We start from the raw sequence: 24,156 nt of genomic DNA, 5'->3' as shown, positions 1-24,156 counted from the left end.
TTGGTCTCATTGTCCGCAGGAGCCACCATCCAGGCTTTTGTGTCATGGCCAGGCAGATTTCCCCAGCTGCATTGCAAGAGCCCCAACTTTGGGCAGAGCAGAGTAGAAGTTCATCACCTGCCATTCCCAGCAGCAGTCATGGAGGCTGGGACGTGGACTCTCAGCTTCCCAAATTCTCACCTCTACCCTGCTCCTTATGCAGTCTCTCAAGGCTGTGCATGCAATGCAGTGGCCACAGAGAGCTTTCCTAGCTGCTTCCCTGCCCCTAGAGATTTTACATTCTGAGAAGCAGGCCGCCCTGTCAAACAGCAACCAGAACTAGTTTGTGGTAGGTGGGGCTGGATTTGGGCAGGCGGAGTTGGGGACTCAGAGTCTGGCTGTCTGGGTCTGAAGTCTGGTTCTGATGGTTATTATCTGGGTACCGCTGGGCAGGTTGCTTTTTCTTTCGGAGTCAGCTTCCTTGTGGGTACTCTGGTAAGTGCTGCCCCTGGTCAACCCAGATCCCATTACCTGGCCACTGCATCATCCCCTGGTTCCTGGGCATGGAGGCTCTAACAGCTCACAGGCTCTCCCTTCTCCGGGGAGCCTTTGGTTGACGGGAGCCATCTTGCCGGGAAATGCCCAGATGTTTACATCCCTTTCCTCTCCTTGAGTCAGCCCATGGCCAATTACTAACTGATACAGAGGTACAAAAGTCCAGTCTTCTGCCTCAAGGCTGAGCAAATCTGTGGCTCATTCATACTCCAGAGCTTCCTGTGGGATCACAGGATGGTTAGAGTCCATCTGAGCATACATCCTGGCTCGATTCCTTCCCTTGCCCTGTCCTGCTTCCCTCACTCCTTGTCTCTTGACAGCCATCCTTGATAAATCACATGCCCACGAATCCCCATATCAGGCTCTGCTTCCAGGGAACCTGATCGATCTATAGGCACCTACCTCAAAGTGTGGTCGGGAAATCCAACCGAGATGGTATCAGTGCAAGTGTGATGGGAGCTGGAGTTAGATTTAGTGAGAGCAATTTGCATTGAGGTTCCGAGAGAAGCTACTCAAAGTTCTCTTTTTGGGTTTCAAACCAGGATATTGGTGGCATATTCAAATGGGCAATGTGCCTGCCTGCTTGGCTACAGGCCACAGCAGCAAATGAGATTGACAAGATTCTGTCCCTCAACACATTTTGAGTTAGTGGAAGAGATAGCGTGATCAGTTCTATGATTCAAGACGCACAGGGGTGGGCTTCACCCAGACTTAACGAAGGCCTTTCGAAGGAGGAAACTGATAAGCTGAGATCTAAGGTCTTATTCTTAACTGATCCAACAGATAAGAGTTTGTTTAACATAGTAATAGCAAAATATATTGGATGACTATAGCGCATGGATAAGTGAAATGATCACTTATCCATCATTGGATGGATGGTGATAAGGGGACAGGAAGGAGGAACTGGAACAAATCCTCTGTTATAAGGAATCTGCACCACCCATAAAGTGGTGTAATGTTATTTGAAAGTGGACTTGTGTTAATTATAAATGGATATTGCAAGCTCTAGCGATATTTAGTTGTACTAAAAAAAAGTACAACTGATACGCTAAAAAGGGGGAGAAACTGGAATCATAGGACATGCTCAGTCAAAACCACAAAATGTAAAGGAAGAGTGGAAGGCAAAACTAGGAACAAAAAACAAGGGCAATGAATAGAAAACAGCAACAAATATGGCAAATATTAATCTAACTATATCAATAATCACTTTAACCACAATGGTCTAAATATACCAATTAGAGAAAGAGGTTGTCAGAGCCGATATTGGGAAAGACAAGAAGTCCATTTTAAATATAAAGACAAATACAGATTACAAGTTAAAGGATGGAGAAAAATATACCATGCTAATGCGAACCAAAAGAAAGCTAGAGTAACTGTACTAATTCCAGACAAAGCAGATTTCAGAACAGGGAAAATTATCAGGGAAAAAGTAGGGCATTACATAATGCTAAAGAGATCAGTTTTCCAAGAAGACATAACAATCCTTAACATGTATGCGCCTAACAACACAACACCAAAAGCTGACAGAACTGCAAAGAGAAACAGGCGAATCCACAATTACAGGTGGGGAGTCCAGCCCCTCTGTCAGTAATCAACAGACCCAGCAGGCACAAAGTCAGTAAGGACATAGTCGGACTGAACAACACCATCAATCAACTGGATCTAATTGAAGTTTATAGAATACTTAATCCGACAACAGCAGGATACACATTCTTCTTGAGCTCACATGGAACATTCATGAAGATAGATTACACTCTGGCCTGTAAAACAAATGAGTAGCGAGATATGGTTTCTAAGGCACCATGATCCTATCTTAAGTGTTCAAATCTGACAACTGTTGATTTCTTTTTTCTAAGATTGAGTCCTAAGTGTAAAACGAAGAAAAATAACTTTCAGAATATCTTTTGTATCTAAAACTATCTTTGAGATTTCCCAGAAGGTCCCTGGAAAATCACAAAGACTTATTCTTCCACCTTATGACAAAGAGAGGTGCCAGAAACAATTAGGATTATTTGATATGTTACTGTTGGAGTTTCATGGGAAGAGTTGTCAAATCAGAGGAGACGCTTAGCCTTTCCTAGGTTAAATTGGGATAGGTCAAATGTTTAAATATTTCAGCAACTGTATGCCCTATGGGCAGTTCTGAGAGGTCTGCTGCATGCCCTTGCTGTCCATGACTTATTTCCATTAATCAGAGTCCTGCGGGTGATTTGCCTGATGTTAGGCAACAGTATAATAATCAGTCACAACTCAATTATCATTTAAAATGTTTACTTGATAACAATATTCTTTAATTTGAATCTGGCATCTTTTAGGCCAGTGCTTTACAACTGGAGATGCACATCAGATTTACCTATAGAGTTTTATTAAAATACACATGCTGGGGCGCCTGGTGGTTCAATAGGTTAAGTGTCCACCTCTTGATTCTGGCACACAGTTGTGAGATCAAGCCCTGCATCAGTCTCTGCACTGGCTGTGGAGCCTGCTTAAGATTCTCTGTCTTCTAAAAAAAAAAAAAAAAAAAAAAAAAGATTCTCTTTCCCTCTCCCTTTGCCTCTCCACTGCACATGTGCATGTGCTCTCTCTCTCTCTCTCTCTCTCTAAAAAAAAAAAACAACCCACACAAGCTTAGGACCTACTCTGGACTGAATGAATCTCTTTATATAATATTCTTTTTAAAAAATGTTTATTTCTTTATTTTGAGAGAGAGAGAGAGAGAGAACACATGTACATGAGCTGGTGAAGGGCAAAGAGAGAGGGAGAGAGAATCCCAAGCAGGCTCTGTTCTGACAGTCCTGTGTGGGACTTGATCTTACCAAGCATGAGGTCATGACCTGAGCCAAAATCAAGAGTCAGACACTTAAACAACAGAGCCACCCAGGCGCCCCTCTTTACATAATTTTCTTGATCTATTTTTCTTATCTGATTGATATGTTCTTGTTATATTATGTATATGTTTTTATCTAATTATACATTATATCTCAAGACATTTTTTCTCTGTAAAGATTATGTTTAACCAACTTTATAAGTCAGATATAATGTTCCCTGTCTATACAAAAACATGCCTACTCATTATAAACGTTTTGCCCAAAACTTTTAGATTGCCCTATTATGTTTGTTTTGCATCCCATACAAACAACCAAATTTCCTGGCCAGTTTCATTATTGCTATGAAATATTTCACTTTTGTAAGTTATTAGTAATAAGCTAACCATAGCCATTTTAAGTCTCTGTCACCTACAGATACTACTTGTTTTTACCCTGAAACTTCTTTGAAATCTCAGCTGTAGTCTAGAGTTTTTGTCTTTAATCAAAGGACTGTCTCAGAACCCCGACTGGAAGGATTCTAGCAGGTATTCTTAACAACTAGCACAGTAGTGAAACTCTCAAGGGGTCGATTCTTGGATTCGTGTCCTTCGACTGAAGAGACATCACCATCTTCAAATTACTGGAAGACCATCGCTACTGGTAACCTCAAGCTGAGGGTGCTTAGAAGCCCTCTTGAAGCAGACAGTCTTTGGATATAGATAGTTGTGCCCGAGATCCATGGAACAAGACCATAGATTGCCACTTTGTAACCTGTATTCCCCTGTTTTCTATCCTTTAACCTAAATTCCATCCTGCACTAACGTAAGGCTGTATTTAGTTGTGTTACTAATAAAGCCCTGTTTGCTTCCTTAATCACTCCTTGGTATGAATCCAATACCCAGTTACAATTCACCCATGAACTTGCTAAAGTGCATATTTCCCTTGGGAACCACTCAGCTGTCTTTGGTCCCAATTCCATGTAAGAAATCAGTTGGTTTTCTGGCAAACTGGACTCAACCATTGCGTGATGTTTTAGATGGTAAATTCCACAATAGGCCAAGTGGCCGGAAACCCAAAACCCCCATCACATTCTAGGAGGGCCTTGACTCTGCTGAAACAATAGTGTCACTGAACTAAAGCTTAGAAGGAGATCAGGGGACAGGTGGTGTATTTTTGGAGACTGTCTCGCTTTTGCAGATCAACAAAACACGTTACTTTTCCTTTAGACCCACCTAATAACCTCGATACTACAACATTCACTACCTGATACCAATCTATTTTTGATGAACGGTGTCAAAACTTTACAGCATTATTTCCCAATCCCATAGTAGTATTTTGGCCCAAACCAGATCATTACGTGGCCCCCAGTGACCGGTATCGGATCTGGTACAGAAGCCTACTATTACCCGCAAATCAGACAGGAACTTGTTACTTAGGTAAACTAATACCTATTCTCAGGATTGCTTCTGACATCACCCAGGATCCATTTTGGCCCAGTAGTTTGCCCTCTAGGAAAACAAGATTAGTAAACAGTTTCATTGAAGAAAGAAAACTTGGGCCTTAATTCCAGAACTGAAACTCCTACTTATTCTAGGGGTATTGTGAAATTCAGGACTTTCATTTCCATACTTTAGAAGAAGTCTGGATGGTAAAATGAAACTTACGTGCTATTATTGAGACAATAAAAGGTGATTAGATAATCCACCAAGAATCCATCTCCTGAGAGGTTTATGACATTGGACGAGAGATGATTTATATCAGAGCTGCTTCAGATATATGTTGGCCTTTCGAGGGTAATGTGCAATGTTCAGGGGAGGAATGTTGTACTTGCATTCCTGAAGACCTCTCAGAGATCTTTAACATGACTAAAAAGATCCAAGAAGTAAACAAAGATATCAGGAAGCGGGGGACTTTGATCCCATATTTGGTTCCATGGACTTTTCCGATTGTGCATGAGATTTGTTATTTTATTTAGTCTGGGCATTCTTGGCTCCTGGCTGAAAAGTGAACTATGCACACTCTGGCCATAATCCTTCTCTTTGTATTTGTCTGTGTACCAGTGTTCAGATGTGTGATCTCCAGAGTTTTAAATGCTGTTGCATACCTGCTATGCATCAAATGATTCAGCAAAAGGTCATGCAGAAGAAAGAACTGGAAAACCCGACACACAGGTTGAAACAACTATCCCCAGAAACTGGGAGGTTGAAACAACTATCCACAGGTGATTGACATGCAATTATGATACCTCAAACAACGGTGAAGATCTGGATTGATGTTCTCAGATATTGATGGTCTGACCTTCAGTTTGGGCTGAATAATGACCACAAGGACCAACTGAGAACAGAAACCATCTATCCCACACTCCGCCCAGACACAGAGAACCCAAAACTACACCTTAGGGTCCTCATTAAGATGACTTTGTGTTATACCTCTGTCTTCATTAGCATGACTTTATTTTTTCCAAGAGTCTCCTCCCCCAGGCAAATGGCTTGATTGGTCATTGCAGGATTTTCCCAAAGACTCGTCAACTCTTCAATGGAAAGCATCACCAAAAATTTGCACCCAAAGATTCTTTGAATGCTTTGCCTCAAAATCCTGACCTTGCCATTGTTGACTCTTGTATTAGAATTCTCATCCAATTCCAATCTAGCCCCCACTTTGAAAGTCCTGCCTTAAATCAAACTTTCAATTTTCAGTAAATTCTGACCTTCCCTTCCCTTTCCTGAGACCCTCCAAAGCTTTTCTCGCTATAAGCAATAAAGCAGCTTTATCTTATCAGTGGGTTGTGTTGGTGATATTTAGGAAGCCGGTTTTTGACAACAACTTAGATAAACACATTTCGTTTTTAAAAAGAAGGAATAAATATGGTGGGCCAAAAAAAAAAAAAAAAAGTCATGGAAATAAAGAGAGAGAGAGAGAGTGATAAAGTATAACTGGGATGATTGGAAATACTTAGCAAAGAACTGATGTTCACTCTGATTCTGGAAGAATGAACAGGATTTTGCCAAGAGAAGAAGGGGAGAAGGGGGTGGCAGTGCTAGCAGGGTGGGGGGATTCTAGGCAATGGAGGGGCTCCAGTGGAAATGCCAAGAGGTCTGATGCATGGGTGAGCAAGGCAGGGCAGAGTCTGGGCTATAATCTGGTTGCTGGGGTGGGGAGTTCGCACAGGAGAGGTTGCCCAGAGAGCTGTACCCATGGGGCAGCTGGGTTGAAATCTGGAGGGTGAGGGTGTGATACTGGAGCCTGTTTTGCAGGATGTGGTCTGCATCAGAGAATGCTGGTAGAAGCACTGATGAAACCGTTGTGGGGTTGGGACACCGGTTCCCGGTCACTGCAGGGCAGGCCCCGTGAGCATGTTCGCTGTGAAGGTAAGAAAAGGCACCAAGCAAGGGTCTGACTCCACCATTAACAATCTTTGGGACTCGGTTTCTCATTGTTGCAATTATGGCACGAGGTAACTGGTGTCAGCTCATTGAAAAGCAATGAGCGTTGTTTCTAGATGCAAAGACAGGTGATCCTATGTGTGGCCGGATAGGTTTTCTTGGTTCCCTCCTGCCCTGATCTCTTTCTTCTCTGACTCCCCTCCTACGGGAAAAGGGTTTCGGTCGGAAAATGTGAACGCAAGATTATTTAAGTGTAATGGTAATTCATCCAAGTTAGGAAGCAGGTCAGTATCAGCCAGTGAGAGATGGGTTTGTCCTGTAGATGTTCTTCCGCATGGCTCTGGAAGGCTTCGGCCCCCATGATGGAGGTGGGGGGGGGGGTGGAGCCAGAAACTACGCCACCCTGTCCAAAGACCAGGAGCGAGTGTGAGAAAGTGTGTGTTACTGCAGCTGTGACCCTTTAGAAGAGTTCTAGAACTGAGCTATGCTCTCAGAGAGGACAGAAGAGCAGAGAGTGTGTGCAACAGGTCTCCTGGGTCCCATCCAACACCAGCTGCATGTTGCTTGAAAGAACTGGGTAAAAATGTCGATATACGTCTGCATCTTCTTCTGAGCTCTGTGTGTCCTCAATCAGCTAACAAATGGTTTTCTTTCTGGTAATGAGCTATACCAAGCATTTTTTTCAAACGCTATGGATGAAAGTCGAGGGTTCATGCATTTTTTACAGGCTGTAACTCCTGTTGTAATGTTATTTCCCAACTGAACGAAATCCATACGGAATGTGGAAAGCAAGCCAGAATTTGCTCCTCAATCTTCCCCAAGCCTCTTCTACTTTTTTAGTTTTTCTTTACAGCCAGTGTTCCGTGGACTCCACACAATGAATAATTTAGGAGCCAGAAAAGCAGCTGCTACCTTAGGAAGACCTCCAAGCCCCAGCATGTACTCCCTCACTCGTAACAGGCCTCCTCGGGCTCATGGACCTGATCCAAAGTGAAAATTGGCTGAGGAGAAGCTGGAAGGCCCAGCAGGGTCTGGCTCACCCTCCAGCTCGGTGATTTTCACCGTTAAATACGTTTACCGAAGGATCTGGAAGGCGGGAGAGTTCTGACCCTCCTCTTCGACTAACGGAATGACAGATTGTAATTATTTTGAGAAAATAGCTTTGTATTCTCAGACATTTTCCCCCCTCAACATCCTAGAAGCTGAAGGAATAGGATATCAGGTCCCCTCAGAGGTGACCCCAGAGGAGATTTAAAATGAAAATCTTTATGTAATCGGGCTTCAGTTAACCTAATGGATTCCCAATATTTAACTTTGCTGTATTCCTTAGCCATCTGGACCCCTGAAATGAAAATTCATTTCCTCTTTTTTATGGGAGAAGGGAGCATGGCAAGGCGGCGGGGGGGGGGGGGGCGGTGAGTGGCATATTTCAGTAGGAAAATGTTTGTGTTTTAGGCAAAATGACTTTCCATCTCAGTCCTGCTTGAGGGCCATGTGCCCACCCATGACACCAAGGCCAGCCCCCTCAGCTGGGGCAGAGGGGAGCCAGGCTGGGTGCAGGAGGGACATGGGCAAGGAGAATGGGATGTGGAGAAACAGATCTGTGCATCCTACATCTAGACAACCGTCACCAAGCGAGCTGACCCTCCTGTGGGGAAGGGGTTTCTCATCCAGCTACACGCAGGCACAATTTCTAACGCTTGTCCCCATGTCTGGAGGGAAATAATGACTGGATGGTGGGTGGAGTAGGGAGGACAGACAATGGCCAAGGGGCAGCTCTGGAGCTCTGGGGGCAGAGAGGAGGGCTGAGATGCCAGTTGGTGGTGCCCTGGCCCCTCCCTCCTGCCCAGGGTCCTGGCTTTTCCACAAGCCTTGCTCTTGGGTTCTTCCCCACCCGCCCCCCGACTTGTCATGATGGGACTCGGGCCCCTGGCTGTGGGGAAGCAGAGGGTGACAAGAGGGAAGGGCTTGGCAAAGGAGACAGACGAGGTGGATGCTGGCCAGTTCATCCGAGCCAGTCCAGCGTGCCTGGGTGGGGGCCCAGACGAGTCCCTCCCCCTCAGAACTGGCTGGGGGAATCTCTACTACCCTCACCCTGGATGTCCATCCTTTCCTGCAATTCTGCTTCCTCGCTTATCGGGGGGATTCAAGAAAGAGAAGATGGCATCATAACATCCACAACACGTCTCATGACCCGAAGCATAGGCTGCCTGACCTGTGAGTACGGTCTCTGCCCTCCTCATGGCCTCGAAGGGTCCTCTCTCCTGCCGATGGCTTCCTCCGGCTCTTCCTGGAGCAGGTGGCCCCACTTTGGGTACAGCCTTCCCCGGCTCACAGAAGAGCTGTGGCCGCATTCCTGATGGGAAGGTGGCCTAACCCCACTACTGCTGGTACTTTGTGGAGGTGACGAGCGTGCTGTCTGGAGTCAGGCGGCCTGGGTGTGAGTCCTGGCTCCACGACCAACCCGCTGCCTGGACGGCGCTTCCCTGCTAAATGGTCACTGCTTCCTGAGGCTCGACTCAGTGTCCCTAACTCTGGGCTGTGGGCAGGGCCTCTCTGTGCAGCATCCCGTCCCTTCCCCAATGAAAGCACCTGCCTCCCCACCCCCCCCACCCCCGCCCTGCCCCCAGGAGTCCTTACAAGGGAGGGGGGAGGGGAGAGGAGGGTGGAAGAGAACGCTGGGTGGTGGCCAGACCAGGAACGCGTCACCCCATCTCACATACACCCCAACTCAGGCATCACCCCACCTCACCTGTGCCTGGAGAGCCGCTCCTCACCTGTCCTCTCACCCCACTGCCTGCTGGAAGAGATGAAGCATGACAGATGGCCGACCTCTGGGCGTCCCCCTCCCTGGATCACCCCCATTCTGCTGTGGGGGAACCCTCAGCCGGTCCCCACTGCCCCAGATGACGACCTGGCCCCAGTAATTTTACTAACAAGCATCCCCAGTCCTGACATATCTCTGCCACCCTGGAGCAGACACGAGATCAGAACATCCCCGCATCCCCCATCCACCCCGCCCCAGACAGACAGACGGACAGATAGAGAAGTTTGCTGAGGGGATTGCTGAGGAAAGGTGATTCTAACCAAGAGAGCAGGAGACTGAGACCCCCTGCTGGGGTCTCAGGGTTCTGCCAACACCAGCACCGTGCGGGGCACTTTACATGTGCCCTTGGCAGTCCCTTCGATGGTCCTGCCTGGGAGCAAGTTGCCTTCGTCCATCTCATGGGTGAGGCTGGGAGAGGCTGGATATCCAGATTGGGGCCATTCAGCGGGCAAGTGGCAGACCCTGGGCTCAAGCCCGGTCCCTGTGCCTCAAGAGACCCCCTTTGCTCCCCTGGTTCGCTGCTGCTGCTCCAGAACACTGTGGGTGGGCCCTTCGGAGCTGGGACCACTCACCTTCCTCCCCCAGGCTCTTCGGCTGGCGGCTCATGGTCAGAGGAGCACCTCAGCCCCCGCGCTGGCTCACACCGATGGCTGGCCCACGTGCACCTTCATTCAGCCTGGGGTGCTCTCCTGCCCTCATGGTGGCCGGGCTTCCTTTCTGGGCCCTGATGGCAGCCGGGGCCCCTTGGCTTGTTCGAGATTGAACTGGAGGTGGGTGAAGGTCGGGAGAGAGGTGAGGAAGGAGGCGGGGAGTTCCCAGCCCTTCAATCCGGCCACACACTCCTCCGCTCAGGTTTCCCAGCAGAGGGGCAGTGTGGCCTCACGTTTCAGGCATCACTTACACACGGAGGGGCCCTGGAGGGGCCAGGAGCTGCCAGCTCACCTCCCAGCTCTGACGCCACCTGCACTCTGGCCGCGGGGGATGTGAAGAGCATCCCAGGGCCCTTTCCCTCTACCCGGAGTCCCTAATTGGGACAAGGCACCAGGAAAGTTGTGGGATGTTGGTGAAAATTATCACCAGGCCTTCTGTTTAAAACGCAGGTTCCCTGGGGCGCCGGGGTGGCTCAGTCGGTTAAGCGTCCGACTTCGGCTCAGGTGATGATCTCGCGGCCCGTGAGTTCGAGCCCCGCGTCGCGGGCTCTGTGCTGACAGCTCGGAGCCTGGAGCCTGTTTCAGATTCTGTGTCTCCTTCTCTCTGAGCCTCCTCCGTTCATGCTCTGTCTCTCTCTGTCTCAAAAATAAATAAAGGTTAAAATGCAGATTCCCGGGGCGCCTGGGTGGCGCAGTCGGTTAAGCGTCCGACTTCAGCCAGGTCACAATCTCGCAGTCCGTGAGTTCGAGCCCCGCGTCAGGCTCTGGGCTGATGGCTCAGAGCCTGGAGCCTGTTTCTGATTCTGTGTCTCCCTCTCTCTCTGCCCCTCCCCCGTTCATGCTCTGTCTCTCTCTGTCCCAAAAATAAATAAACGTTGAAAAAAAAAAATTAAAATGCAGATTCCCAGAACTGACACTGGGCATTAGAATCAGTAGGTCGGGGCAGCGCCTGAGGAATCTACAATCTGAATCCTGATGCCGAGTCCCTGGGCCCCTCTGATGAACGGTTCCCGCTCCTGCCACCTGTCACTTGCTCGGCTACTCTTCCCACTGTTGCCCGCCTTGCAAAAGGGCACATCTGGCTGCTTTGCAAACCAGAGGTTCAGAATTGATTCTCTGGCAGGCAGCCACAGGCCCTAGGGTGTTGGGTTCTTAACCTGGGATCCCCGGGAGCAGAAAAGGGGGGAAACATAACCATTTCATTTTTCCTTGTCTTCAACTGAAATTCAGCATTTCCCTCAAAAACGCGTGAGTTTTGTCCCCCCAGTGGAAGTCATAGACATTTTCTCAGCACGTTAAGCTGTGGGGGGGAATCTCAAAGTTCCATGTATGCCTATCACTACTTCGAAATTATGACAATTATAATCCTGTTGCTAGACCTTGTTATTTACTTATCAGGAGGGCCTGTCGCCTGGCCACCTTGGTGAAGGGAAGGGCCAAAGAACCCCCACGTGAGGGAGCATCTGAAACGCACACACTTCAGCTCAGGCTTTAAATCTTTCTCTTTGTCACCTGGCCTCTCCCCAGCCCCAGGATTCCAGGACAGTGAGGGGACTCTTGTACTCTCTGGCCTCCACGCTGCAGCCCCGGGGCCCTGGAGTGACTACAGCCAGCCTCTCTCCCAGCCAGGCAATCCCTGTGGCTGAGGGGGCTCCCAGCTTGCCTGCCCGCCTCTCCTAATGAGTGGGGACCCTCTCAGCCCTTCCCGGTTCTCTGGGGTCTGAGGGGGAAAGGCTTTCTACATTACCTTCACTCCCGCAAGGGAATTCCCTCGGGTTCCAGCACCTGGCCTGTCTACACCAGGGAGCACATCACTTCTCTGTTTCCCCCAGAGAATGCCGAGCAGGCACCAGGGCTAGACCCAGTTCTAGGCACGGGGGGATGATCAGTGAATAAAGCGGAGACCCCTACCCTCGAGGGGCCGTCTCTGCCGTCCCAGGTGGGCGGGTGAGGCCTTGGCATCTGAAGGGGGAAGCTGGGAATTCAGAAATTCTCACAACAAAACCTATGACAACTGTTGTTACGGAATTCCAAGTCCAGGTTTGGGAGTCAAACCGAACACGGAGTATTTTGCTTTATTCGTGGCACACCACGTAAATGTCAGTTCCGGGGCTTGCTGAGGTAAACACACGTGCAGGCATCACTCTGCCCTGAGGAAGGGAGCAAGGTCACTCTGTCCTCATCTCCAAAGGGTCCACCCACAACAGCAGGGGACGGGGAAAGCCAACAGGGTTTGTGAGGCCCAGGGACCTGGGGTTGAGCTACTTGCTCATGGGGTGACAAAAAGAGGTGACATTAACATTTTATAACTCTAGGGGGGAGGAGCCAAGATGGCAGAACAGCATGGAAGTTTTTTGTGCCTCTCGCGTCCATGAAATCCAGCCAGAGCAACACTAAACCATCCCACACACCTAGAAAACTGATTGGAGGATTAACACAACAATCTGCACAACCTGAACCACAGAATTCAGCAGGTACGCGGCGCGGAGAGGTGAACTTGGGGAGCTAGAAGGCGCAGGAAGGGAGGTGCTTTTGCGGGCGGAGAGAGGACAGAGACTGGGGGCGGGGGAGAATACGGGAAAAGCACCCCTCCCCAAAAGCAAGAAAGTGGAAAGTTGGAAACAGCCGCAGGGACTAAACTAAAAAGGGAGAAAGGAGAAAGGAGAGGGTTTAAATTCCATTAAGAGTGTAAACAAGGGGAGCGCAAAGGCTGCAACTCCGCAGCTCCATACCTGGCGGTGCTCTGGTGGGAAAAGTGAATCCCCAGCAGCAGAGTGGGGTCCAGGAGGCTCTCGGGCCACACGGGGAAAAGCGGTTCCACTGCTGGAAGGACATTTGGTAGACACTGTGGAAGCCACCTGGTCCCAGCAGACCCCAGAGAACGGCCACATTCGCTGGTGCTGGAACAAGGTCGTTAAGGGTGAAGCCTGGTGCCAGATGTGTGTTGTAATGTTCCATAATCCCCGAAAAGCTGCTGCTACACTATCTCGCAAACTTTTTCTGGGGCGGGCTGGCACCTGGCTGCCGACTCGGGGCACCGGCAGCAGCAGGATCCAGCAAGTGTTCCTGGGTGCAGCTGACATTTGCCATTGCTCAGTGAGACCCTCCCGCAGAGGGACAGAACGGGTCAAAGCCATAGTCTGTCGGAAGTGAGGGGCCGGGGAAAACAGCCGCATCTGAGACAAAACTCGGGAGAGAGGTACTGCCTGGGGCCTGGTCACGGAGAGTGAAGGAGCAGGTAGGGGATGAGAGCTGAGAATGGAGGACGGGTGCGCCATTGGTGATCCGGGAGGACAGACTGGGTAGCTGGGTGGCGCCATTTTCACCGCTCCCGCGCATGCGCATATGCACCTACGAGTGCCACAACACTCCACCCCAGTATGCTAGCAGCGCCATCTAGTGGAGATCGGAGCCATTACACTGGCCCCAACGGGGCCAACCTCGCTCTTCAAGAACACAAGTCACACTGCCGGCTTAGTTTATGGACTATAAAGCGCTTCATAGTCTGACTTCTAGGGGAAAACGAAGTAATTTCCGTCCTACTTCAATATGTTAGCAGGTCTATCTATTCAATTTTCTTTATTTCTTTCTTTTTCTCCTTTACACTTCTTTTCTTGAATACAGAAAGAGAAAAAATGCATTTTTATTTTCAATTTTTATTAAAAATATTTTCTTTAATTTTATTACTATATTTTTTACTCTTGTGTAAATTTTTTCAAATTCTATTTTACTTCCATCATCTCATTTTAGTCTACTTCAGTGTGTTCACCTTTTCAAATTTTCAAACGATTTCCTTTTTTTCTTTTTTTCTCTTTTTCGTTTCTTTTCTTTTTCTTGAATGCAGAAAGTGAAAAACTTCATTTTTACTTTCAATTTCTATTAGAATATTTTTCTTTAATTTTACTACTATATTTTTTGCTTTTATATAAGTTTTTTCAAATTCTATTTTACTTCCATCATTTTATTTAGCCTACTACAGTGTATTCGCTTTTTTCCTTTTTTTCTCTTTTTTGTTTCTTTTCTTTTTCTTGACTACAGAAAAAGAAAAAATTCATTTTTATTTTTAATTTTTCTTAAAATATTTTTTCTTTAATTTTTTTCTACTGTATTCTTTACTATTGTGTATATTTTTCAAATTCTATTTTACTCCCATCATCTCATTTTAGTCTACTTCAGTGTATTCATTTTTTCAAATTCTCAACCGAATGCCTTTTTTTTCTTGCCCCCCCCTTTTTTTCTCTAATATGTCAAACCACTTTCAACACCCAGACCAAAACACACCTAGGATCCAGCATCATTTATTCGATTTGTGTGTGTGTTTAATTTTTTAATTTTAATATTTTTTTAATTTCAATTTTTCTACCTCATTAATTCCTTTTCTCCCTTCAAAATAACAAAATGAAGGAATTCACCCCAAAAGAAAGAACACAAGGAAACGACAGCCAGGGATATAACCAACACAGACACAAGCGAGATGTCTGAACCAGAATTTAGAATCACGATAATAAGAATACTAGTTGGAGTCAGAAATAGATTAGAATCCCTTCCTGCAGAGATAAAAGGAGTAAAAAATAGAATGAAATTAAAAATGCTATAACTGAGCTGCAATCACGGATGAATGCAGGGGTGGCAAGGATGGAGAAAGCAGAACAGAAAATCAGCAATCTAGAGGACAAACTTACAGAGAATAATGAAGCAAAAAAAAAAAAAAGAGGGAGATTAAGGTAAAAGAGCACAATTTAAGAATTAGAGAAATCAGTGACTCATTAAAAAGGAACAACATCAGAACCATAGGGGTCCCAGAAGAGGAAGAGAGAGAAATAGGGGTAGAAGGGTTATGTGAGCAAATCATAGTGGAAAACTTTCTTAACCTGGGGAAAGACACAGACATCAAAATCCAGGAAGCACAGAGGACCCCCATTAGATTCAACAAAAACCGACCATCAACAAGGCACATCATAGTCAAATTCACAAAACACTCAGGCAAGGAGAGAATCATGAAAGCAGCAAGGGAAAAAAAGTCCCTGACCTACAAGGGAAGACAGATCAGGTTTGCAGCAGACCTAGCCACAGAAACTTGGCAGGCCAGAAAGGGGTGGCAGGATATAGTCAGTGTGCTGAATCAGAAAAATATGCAGCCAAGAATTCTTTATCCAGCAAGGCTGTCATTCAAAATAGAAGGAGAGACCAAAAGTTTCCCAAACAAAAATTAAAGGAGTTTGTGACCACTAAACCAGCCCTGCAAGAAATTTTCAGGGGGACTCTCTGAGGGGAGAAAAGATGAAAAAAAAAATATATATATATCAAAAGCAAAAAAGATTAGAAAGGACCAGAGAACACCACCAGAAACTCCCGCTCTACAACATCACAATGGCAATAAATTCATATCTTTCAGTACTCGCTCTAAACGCCAATGGACTCAATGCTCCAATCAAAAGACATAGGGTAATAGAATGGAAAAGAAAACAAGACCCATCTATATGCTGTTTATAAGAGACTGATTTTAGACCTCAAGACACCTTCAGACTGAAAATAAGGGGATGGAGAACCATCTATCATGCTAATGGTCAACAAAAGAAAACTGGAGTAGCCATACTTGTATCAGACAATCTAGACTTTAAAATATTTTGGGAGCGCCTGGGTGGCGCAGTCGGTTAAGCGTCCGACTTCAGCCAGGTCACGATCTCGCGGTCCGTGAGTTCGAGCCCCGCGTCGGGCTCTGGGCTGATGGCTCAGAGTCTGGAGCCTGTTTCCGATTCTGTGTCTCCCTCTCTCTCTGCCCCTTGCCCGTTCATGCTCTGTCTCTCTCTGTCCCAAAAATAAATAAACGTTGAAAAAAAAATTAAAAAAAAAAAAATAAAATATTTTATAACTCGGGGCGCCTGGGTGGCTCAGTCGGTTGAGCGTCCGACTTCGCCTCAGGTCATGATCTCACAGTTTGTGAGTTCGAGCCCCACGTTGGGCTCTGTGCTGACAGCTCAGAGCCTGGAGCCTGCTTTGGATTCTGTGTCTCATTCTCTGTCTGCCCCTCCCCCACTTGTGCTCTGTCTCTCTCTGTGTCTCAAAAATAAATAAAAATGTAAAGAAAATTTAAATATTTTATAACTCTTATTCATGCCACGTGTGTGTTGCACAGGGCCATGTGCTCTGTCCTGGCCAGGAGCTCTCAGAAAGATCTGTCTACTCCTTTCTGCCAGGCATGTGCCAAGCTCTCAATGATTTATTTAATCATCACCACAACCATCTAAGGCAGATCATCTCATTACTTTCTTCTTCTTCTTCTTCTTTTTCTCCTTCTCCTTCTTTACAGACAGGGAAAGTGAGGCTGAGATAAGTAATGTGTCCCCACATTCCCCAGGGAAAGAGGGAAGGCGCCTCACACCTGGGCCAGGCTTTTATCATGCACACTCTTCACCTCTCAGGAAAACTCTGGACCACACCATATCATATCGTTCCTTCCAAAGGTCCTTGCATCTGCCGCCCCCCCCCCGCCCCCCTGCCCGGCCACCTGGCTTCTGGTCTTGCCCCTTCAGTCTCTCTCCTGGACGGCAGCCAGGGGAGCCCCTAAAGCAGAAGTTGACCCTGCTTTAAAACCCTGCCTTGGAACCCCATGGCCTCAAGATGAAATCCAGACTCCCTGTTGTGCCATTTAAGGCCGGAGAGCTCTGGGCCTTTCCAGGTCCCCTCTGTCTCTGCTTTTCAGTCCCCATTCCAACCCAATAATGCAACTCGCTCTTCTTCCAGGACTATAATTTTCCTTTGCTACTGTCCTTTCTGCCTGGGGCACAACTCTGAAGGACGATGCCCTCAGGATTTGTGGTAGAGCCTCGGACACACTGGGCTCACTGCTGTCAGCCTGTCAGCGTAGAGCTCACTTCGGATCCTCTGTCTCCCTCTCTCTCTGCCCCTCCCCTACCGATGCTCTCTCTCTCTCTCTCAAAAAATAAATAAAAACATTAAAAAATAAATAAAAAATAAAAATATGACTTGGAACGATGTTTCCCAGCAGAGTTCTCTGGCTTTAGGTACTTACTACTTGAGTTATATTTGTTGGACCTTCAACCCAACATAAATAAACATTGGAGTGGTTTGCTCTGAATATCTCACCAGGATGGTGAACATTTATCTTGCTAGGGTTGAGGATGGTGAGCCCTGTAGTAATCCTCTTTCACTGGGAGCGGCCTGATCCGAGAAATAAAACCCTAAAATCCAGTCTGACAACAACAAAAATAACGTATAATTTCAACTAAAAGTCACAAGGCATCTAAAGCCAGTGGTGCTTTTATATCCAAAGCTTTTGTTAATGTGGAAGCTTCTTGGGCCATCTTGTTAACTTATCTCTCCAGTTACCAAACCCCCCCCCCAAAAAAAATATATATATATACATACATACATCAGGGGGCCTGAGTGACTCAGTCGATTAAGCTTCCAACTTTGGCGTGGGTCATGATCTCACAGTTCACGAGTTCGAGCCCCACATCAAGCTCTGTACTGACAGCTCAGAGCCTGGAGCCTGCTTTGGATTCTGTGTCTCCCTCTCTGAAGAGTTCAGAGGGGTCTCTGGGGTGCCTGCTCACCGTCACCTGGCTCACAGCCACAATGCGTGGGCCTGAGGTGCATCTCGGGCCCCACTTGTTATCAGGGCACAGACCAGCCCCTTTTCTTCTGCTCCTCTGTGCACCTGCCACAGAGCTCTTTAATGTGTGGAACTGCTTCACTGAGGTGTGATCACAGTGGCAGGAGGGTCAGCCTCACCCCGTTACTGCCCCACCTCTGTCTGGCCTCTGCTGTGGTCCCTCCGGCTCCTTTGGCTCTGCGGGGTAGTGGTTTCTACTCTATTCCACAGATCAGCACCAAACCCTGACCATGGTGTGCGATTATCTTCACCAGCAGTCTGCGGGTCACCGATTGAGGTTATAGCAGAGCTCTGGGCAGGAAACCCTCAACAGGGACAACCGAACAGCTTGAAGATCCTTGGCCACCTCTGCCGAAAGAATTCCCCCATCCCACAGATGTTTTCTTCTGCTGCTCTGTTTGGAGAGCCCCCTCTTCTTAGCGAGACAGGGCTCATCGGATACACTAGAACGTCAGGGTAATTCTGCACAATTTGGGGTGGAGAAAAAGCACTTACACTGAGCAGGAAATCCGTGCTTTTAAGATCCCTGCGAAACCACCAGACCAGGGGCTGCATGGATCAGGACAAAGAAAGCCGGACAGGATGCAGAGGACTTCCCTTGAGGTGCAAATGTTTGTCAGGGACACCATTTATCTCCCTTAGTCACTTGGTAAACTCTTGTGAGTCCTCATTTTTTTTTTTTTGAAGTTTATTTTAATTGTCTGTGGGTCCTTGATCTCAGTCTCTGGAGCCGAAGGTGGGGACTTGCACCTTGGGTCAACAATTCTGGATTCCGCTTCTGGGGTGAACAATTCGGGACTCCTGAGGGAACAGTGGGGCCGGAGCCCCTAAAGGGAGAGGAGAGCATTGGGTGGGAGTGGCCGGCGGGATTCAGGTAGACTTTGAGTGAAGGATTCAGTTTCTGGATTGAGAATGGGTGAGTTGGCCTCTCAGGATGGCTGCAAGCAAGGTCCCTCCCCACCAAAGCCCCCACGCTCCTCCCATGCCCCCCGGTGCCTTCCACCCTCATGGTGCCTTCCCCTCGGATCCAGGCGCTCACCCATCCGCCCCCGGACTAGAAAAATCCGCCAGGGGGGCGCCTGGGTGGCTCGGTCGGTTGGGCGTTCGACTTCGGCTCAGGTCATGATCTCGTGGTCCGTGAGTTCGAGCTCCGCGTCGGGCTCTGTGCTGACAGCTCAGAGCCTGGAGCCTGTTTCAGATTCTGTGTCTCCCTCTGTCTGACCTTCCCCCATTTATGCTCTGTCTCTCTCTGTCTCAAAAATGAATAAACGTTAAAAAAAAAATTTAAAAAAAAATTGGCCAGGGAAGCTGCTCGCAGGTGCTTGGTCCTGGCCGGTCCGTCGGGCGCCCCCTGTCGACCAAGCCGGGACTTGGCGATTGCACAAACCCGAGGTTCAGCGTCTGGGGCAGGCAGTGGGGACAGATCCTGCAGCAAGGACCGGAACCAGCCCCGCGCAGGGGCCTTGGAAGACTGAGTGAGCTGCCGCCCGGGTAGATACTAACCGGCATGTGTGAAAACAACCTCAAAATCGCACCGTTCTTTGCCAAGGTCAGCATTTGTTAGGAGTTAGAGCAACTTTAGAGAAATCGAATTTAAAATACAGTTTTAAAAGAGGCTACTTTTAAATTGTAAAAGTAAATTTTAACATAGAATTTAAGAGGCTCAGAACTTTGATCTCAAAAGTCGCTTTTTATTTTTTATTCTTAAAAAAATTTTTTTTAAATGTTTATTTTTGAGAGAGAGAAACAGAGAGAGAGCGTGTGAGCAGGGGAGGGGCAGAGAAAGGGAGACACAGAATTCGGAGCAGGCTCCAGGCTCTGAGTTGTCAGCACAGGGCCCATCATGGGGCGTGAACTCACACACCATGAGATCATGACCTGAGCCAGGGTTCGAGGCTTAACCGACTGAGCCACCCAGGCGCCCCTATTTTTTATTCTCAATATTAGAATTTCTCAATATGGTAGGATAATTGGCATTAGTAGAGATTGAGAGTAACATTAGCTGCTGTAGTCAATGATTATTTTTTTTGGCTGAAGATTTCTGCGTTAGGTTATTAGGCATTCCCAAAGAACTTCAGTTTCCCAAATATATTTTCCTTAGAATTCATAGGAAAACAAAGGAAGAGCCTGGAACGGCAACAAATTATGTGGATGACTAAAATCAACATTTTACTACGGCTTTGGTTGTGACATAAGAAGGCAGAACAGGTGTTCACCAAGACGTTGCAAGTCTGATGCAGACAGGCAGAACCAGATTTGTGTTTTTGTAGTAAAAGTCACTTCTTTGTTTATTAAAATAATTTTTTTTTTTAATTTTTAACATTTATTTATTTTTGAGAGACAGCGAGCACAGGTTGGGAAGGGCAGAGAGAGGGAGACAGAAGATCTGAAGCAGGCTCAGTGCTGTAAGCTCATAGCCTAGGCGGGACTCAAACTCACAAACTGTGAGATCAGGACCTGAACCAAAATCAAGAGCCGCTTGATCGACTGAGCCACGCAGGTGCCCCAGAAGTCACTTCTTATTGTGAGTTAGAGCAGATAAAAATGTAACTAAACAGTTCATGTTAAAATTAAGACTAAGCTATATTGACTTCTTATCGGGAGCTAGGGCACATTAGCTCAGAAAGACAAATTAACAAATTGGCCCAGAAAGATAGATCTCAAACTAAATATCTTATTGCAAGTTAGAGCAAATTAAGATAAATCTAAGTAGCATTCTTAAACATAACTTCCCATGGAAAATTAGAACAAATTGCATCTTTGTGAAATCAAGCTCAAAATCATTCATTTGTGATAAAATATATGAGCTTTAAATTTTTTTAATGTTTACTTTTGAGAGACAGAGAGAGAGAGCGAGCATGAGAAGGGGAGGGGCAGAGAGAGAGAGGGAGACACAGAAGCTGAAGTAGGCTCCAAGCTGTCCGCAGAGCCCAACAGGGGGCTCAAACTCACAGACTATGAGATCATGACCTGAGCTGAAGTCAGATGCTTAACTGACTGAGCCACCCAGGCACTCCAAATGTATAAGCTTTAAAGTGCTATATAAGAATTTTTGATGTGCACATAAACTCAGAAACACACCATCACCTCAAAAGTTCTTAGTGCAAATTAGAGCAAATTAAGTAGGTTAAGTAAAAACAGTGTCACATCACACATTTATAGGTAAAGTAAATCAAAAGTAACATGTTGAGTTAGTGAAAATAAAGATGAAACTAAACTATGTGTACAAACAAGCAATTTTTCTGTAAACAAGCTCAGAATCAGACATTCCCCTCTAAGGAAACTTCTAATGGTGTGAAAGCAAATAAAAATGAGTTAAAACCAATTTAGATAAGTGGAAGCGGTATTAGGGAATATGTCATTATTCCTTAATCTACCTTGTTAGAAGGAATTAGAGTAAATATATTCAATTCTAAGCACTTTCAGTGAAATCAAGTTCCAAATCACTCATTCATTTCAAATGAAACTTCTTATTGCCCCTTAAAGAGAATTCAAATGTAACAGTTGATATTAACACGAGAGCCACTCGAGCGTTCTTAAAAGGACATTCTTAGAGTAACTTAGAGTGTAGCTAAGAGTTTATGTGAAATCAAGCTTGAAACCACTCATTCATTTCAAACAAATCTTGTAAGCTTCGTAAGTACTTTGTAAACTTTACATGTGCAAACAAGCTTAAAATTTCCTGCTTCTCTCACTCACTGGGAGGGGCTCTTCAGGTCTGGCATAAAGGGCCTCTCTTTTCTCCAGAAATAAACAGTTTTGTGTGAGACCACCAGCAGCTATGTCCTTGCTTTCCCCTCCAGAGACAGTCCAGATTTCGGCTCCAGGAGCTAAGTCTCCATCTTCCATTTGAGGAGTTAAGATCCGGCTCCCCATAACAGAGGCTAAGATCCTACTTTTCCATACAGAGGCAGAATCCCCACCACATGCCCTGCTGGCTAGGTCCACGTTTCCCCTTGCAGAGGCTGAGTCTCAGTTTTGGCCGCAGCGGTGACCTGATGACCCAGAGGCTACATCTCCCTTCCTGAAGCTGAGTGCATTCCTATCTAAGCTAACTTCCTATGATGATTTAGATAAAATTGATATAAAATAAGCAGAATAATTGAAAACAGGCAGGAAACCACACTTTCAATTAAGGTCCAGGTTCAGGTCCAGTAATATTTCAAATGAAATTTCTTATTGTGAGTTAGAGCATGTTTAGACCCAGACCCTGACCCCGACTTGCACACTGAACCAGACTCTTTTTGACCCTGACAGTCATTCTGATCCTAACCCTAACTATGACCTTGACCATGACACTAACGCTGATCATGAAGGATACGCTCAGACTCAATCTCACTACCATATTCATCCTGACCCTGAACCTCCTACTCATCTGCCCCCTCTCACTTTGATTCTGAACATCACCATGACCCTGATCCTGACTCTCCCCCTAAATCTGTCCCTAAGCCTCATACTGGGACCTGACTCACACTTGACTTTGACTTTCACACTCATTCTCACCCTGACCCTCAGCTTCATCTTGGCCTTGTCCTGGACTCTAAACAAGACCCTCCCCTCCCCTTCTTACTCATCCTCATTCTAAATTTATTCTTCAAACAGGTGTTTATCCTGACATTGACCTTGACCTCACTCTCCCTGTTAAGAGTCCTGACATTGACCCTCACACTCTGCTTCCGTTCTCCCTCTGACCCTGACCCTTGTTGTGATCTACTTTATCCTAAGTCAAACACTGACCCCGCCCCCCACCCCAGCCTGACTCTAACAATGACCCTGGACCTCACTCTGACCTCACCTTCACCCTAAACCATACCCGTAACCTCTCCATGACCCTGACCTTCATCCTCATCTTGATTCTGACCTGAACCAAACACTCAGTCTGACTCTTTCCCAAACCCTATCCCTGACCCTCACTGTAACTCTCACCCTCATTCACCCTGACCCACATCCTCACTCCATCACCTTCACACTTGGACACTTACCCTCATTCTGACTCTGACCTTGACCCTTAAAATATCCTGAGTCTGACTCTCTTTGCCCCCTCACAGGACCACTGACCCTTGACCACTGACCCTTACTCTGATCCTCACCATGACCCATATGGATCATCTTCCTGACTGTGTAATGTTCACTCTGACCCTACCACCCTGACCCTGCCTCTCACCCTCATATTGACCCTCACAATCTAAAGTTGAAATCCATATCTATGGTCAAAGTCAAAGCAACAGGTTCAGCAAAGAACCTCTGAATCATATATTCCTCTTAACCATAATTTATTCCTTGTTAATATTGAAAGGGCGGGCCTACGCCAGCCGACTCCATCTTGTTCTGTGTCCTTCACCTTGACCACACCTCCTCCCCTTGAGTAACCCCCCCCCCTCACCTGCCTAACAGGACTCGACCCTTCCCCAGGACCCTTCCCCAGCCAATCGGCTGAGGCCATAGCCATTACCTCACCAACTGCCCCCAGGCCCCAATAAAACCTTTGTCCTTTTGAAACTCGCTCTCTTTCCCTGGTATCTCACCGCTGCGTCGGTGCAGGTAGGGGATTGAGCTCGAGCTAGCTCGAATAAAGGCTCTTTGCTTTTGCATCGGACTCGGCTCCCTAGTGGTCTTTGGGGATCACGAATTCTGGGCATAACAATGTAACTAGTGAGAGCTAGCACTAGTAGAGATAACAAGATAATCCAGAACTACATAACTAGGTATGATTAGAAAACTAGAGAATGTAAAAGAGAGGCTCCAGAAGATACACGTGTCTGAAGTTGTCACTATTTATCTAGTTATGCTAATTTTAACAAGAAAAAAAAAAAAGGAGTTTCAGTGCTTTTGAATACTTCTGTCTTTTGGAATACTTTTGAATGTTCCTTGGAGAATAATAAGTGATTCTGAGCTGATTTCACAAATACTCTTAGACTCTTGGTGCACTTTACCTCTCAACGAAAAGGATTTTTTAACATAGTGTGTGATTATGGGGTTGTTGATACAAATCCTGCTTTGGTTTATTCTAATTCCTCCGCGTCACAATAAGAAATCTTTTGAGTGCTTTTGACTACATTTGAAAATTTATTGAAAATTGATATGTGATTCTGAGCTCATTTTTATAAGTGTCATAACCGATGAGGAGAACGAAGGCGAAAGAAATGTAGATAAAATTAAATTTCCTTACGACTTGCAGCCCATCGATAAATACCCGAGACAGGCAAAGTATGGTATTCCTCAAGGAACTCACAACTGCCTCTTTTCATGCTTTGCTAGAAATAACAAGCAAACTTAGCTTGGCATTATCTGGACCTCCAGGATCCTGTAAGTCTTCTTT

The 24,156-nt window shown here is 46.5% G+C and overlaps 1 protein-coding gene across 1 annotated transcript in view; it reads right to left on the bottom strand.

Annotated features, from left to right (window-relative positions):
• The window catches only part of TMC2 (transmembrane channel like 2), a 65,151-nt gene extending 54,994 nt beyond the window's left edge, over positions 1 to 10,157 (bottom strand). The window contains exons 1-2 of the mRNA XM_053201381.1: positions 10,124 to 10,157; positions 9,872 to 9,969 (exon numbers count right to left, since the gene is read on the bottom strand). Coding sequence (XP_053057356.1) covers positions 9,872 to 9,969; positions 10,124 to 10,157 — 132 coding nt within the window. The remainder of the gene's footprint in view (positions 1 to 9,871; positions 9,970 to 10,123) is intronic.
• Positions 10,158 to 24,156: the final 13,999 nt, after the last annotated feature.

The sequence above is a fragment of the Acinonyx jubatus genome, chromosome A3, assembly GCF_027475565.1.
Source record: "Acinonyx jubatus isolate Ajub_Pintada_27869175 chromosome A3, VMU_Ajub_asm_v1.0, whole genome shotgun sequence".
Classification (NCBI taxonomy): Eukaryota; Metazoa; Chordata; class Mammalia; order Carnivora; family Felidae; genus Acinonyx; species Acinonyx jubatus.
This window is presented reverse-complemented; position numbering and strand designations above follow the sequence as displayed.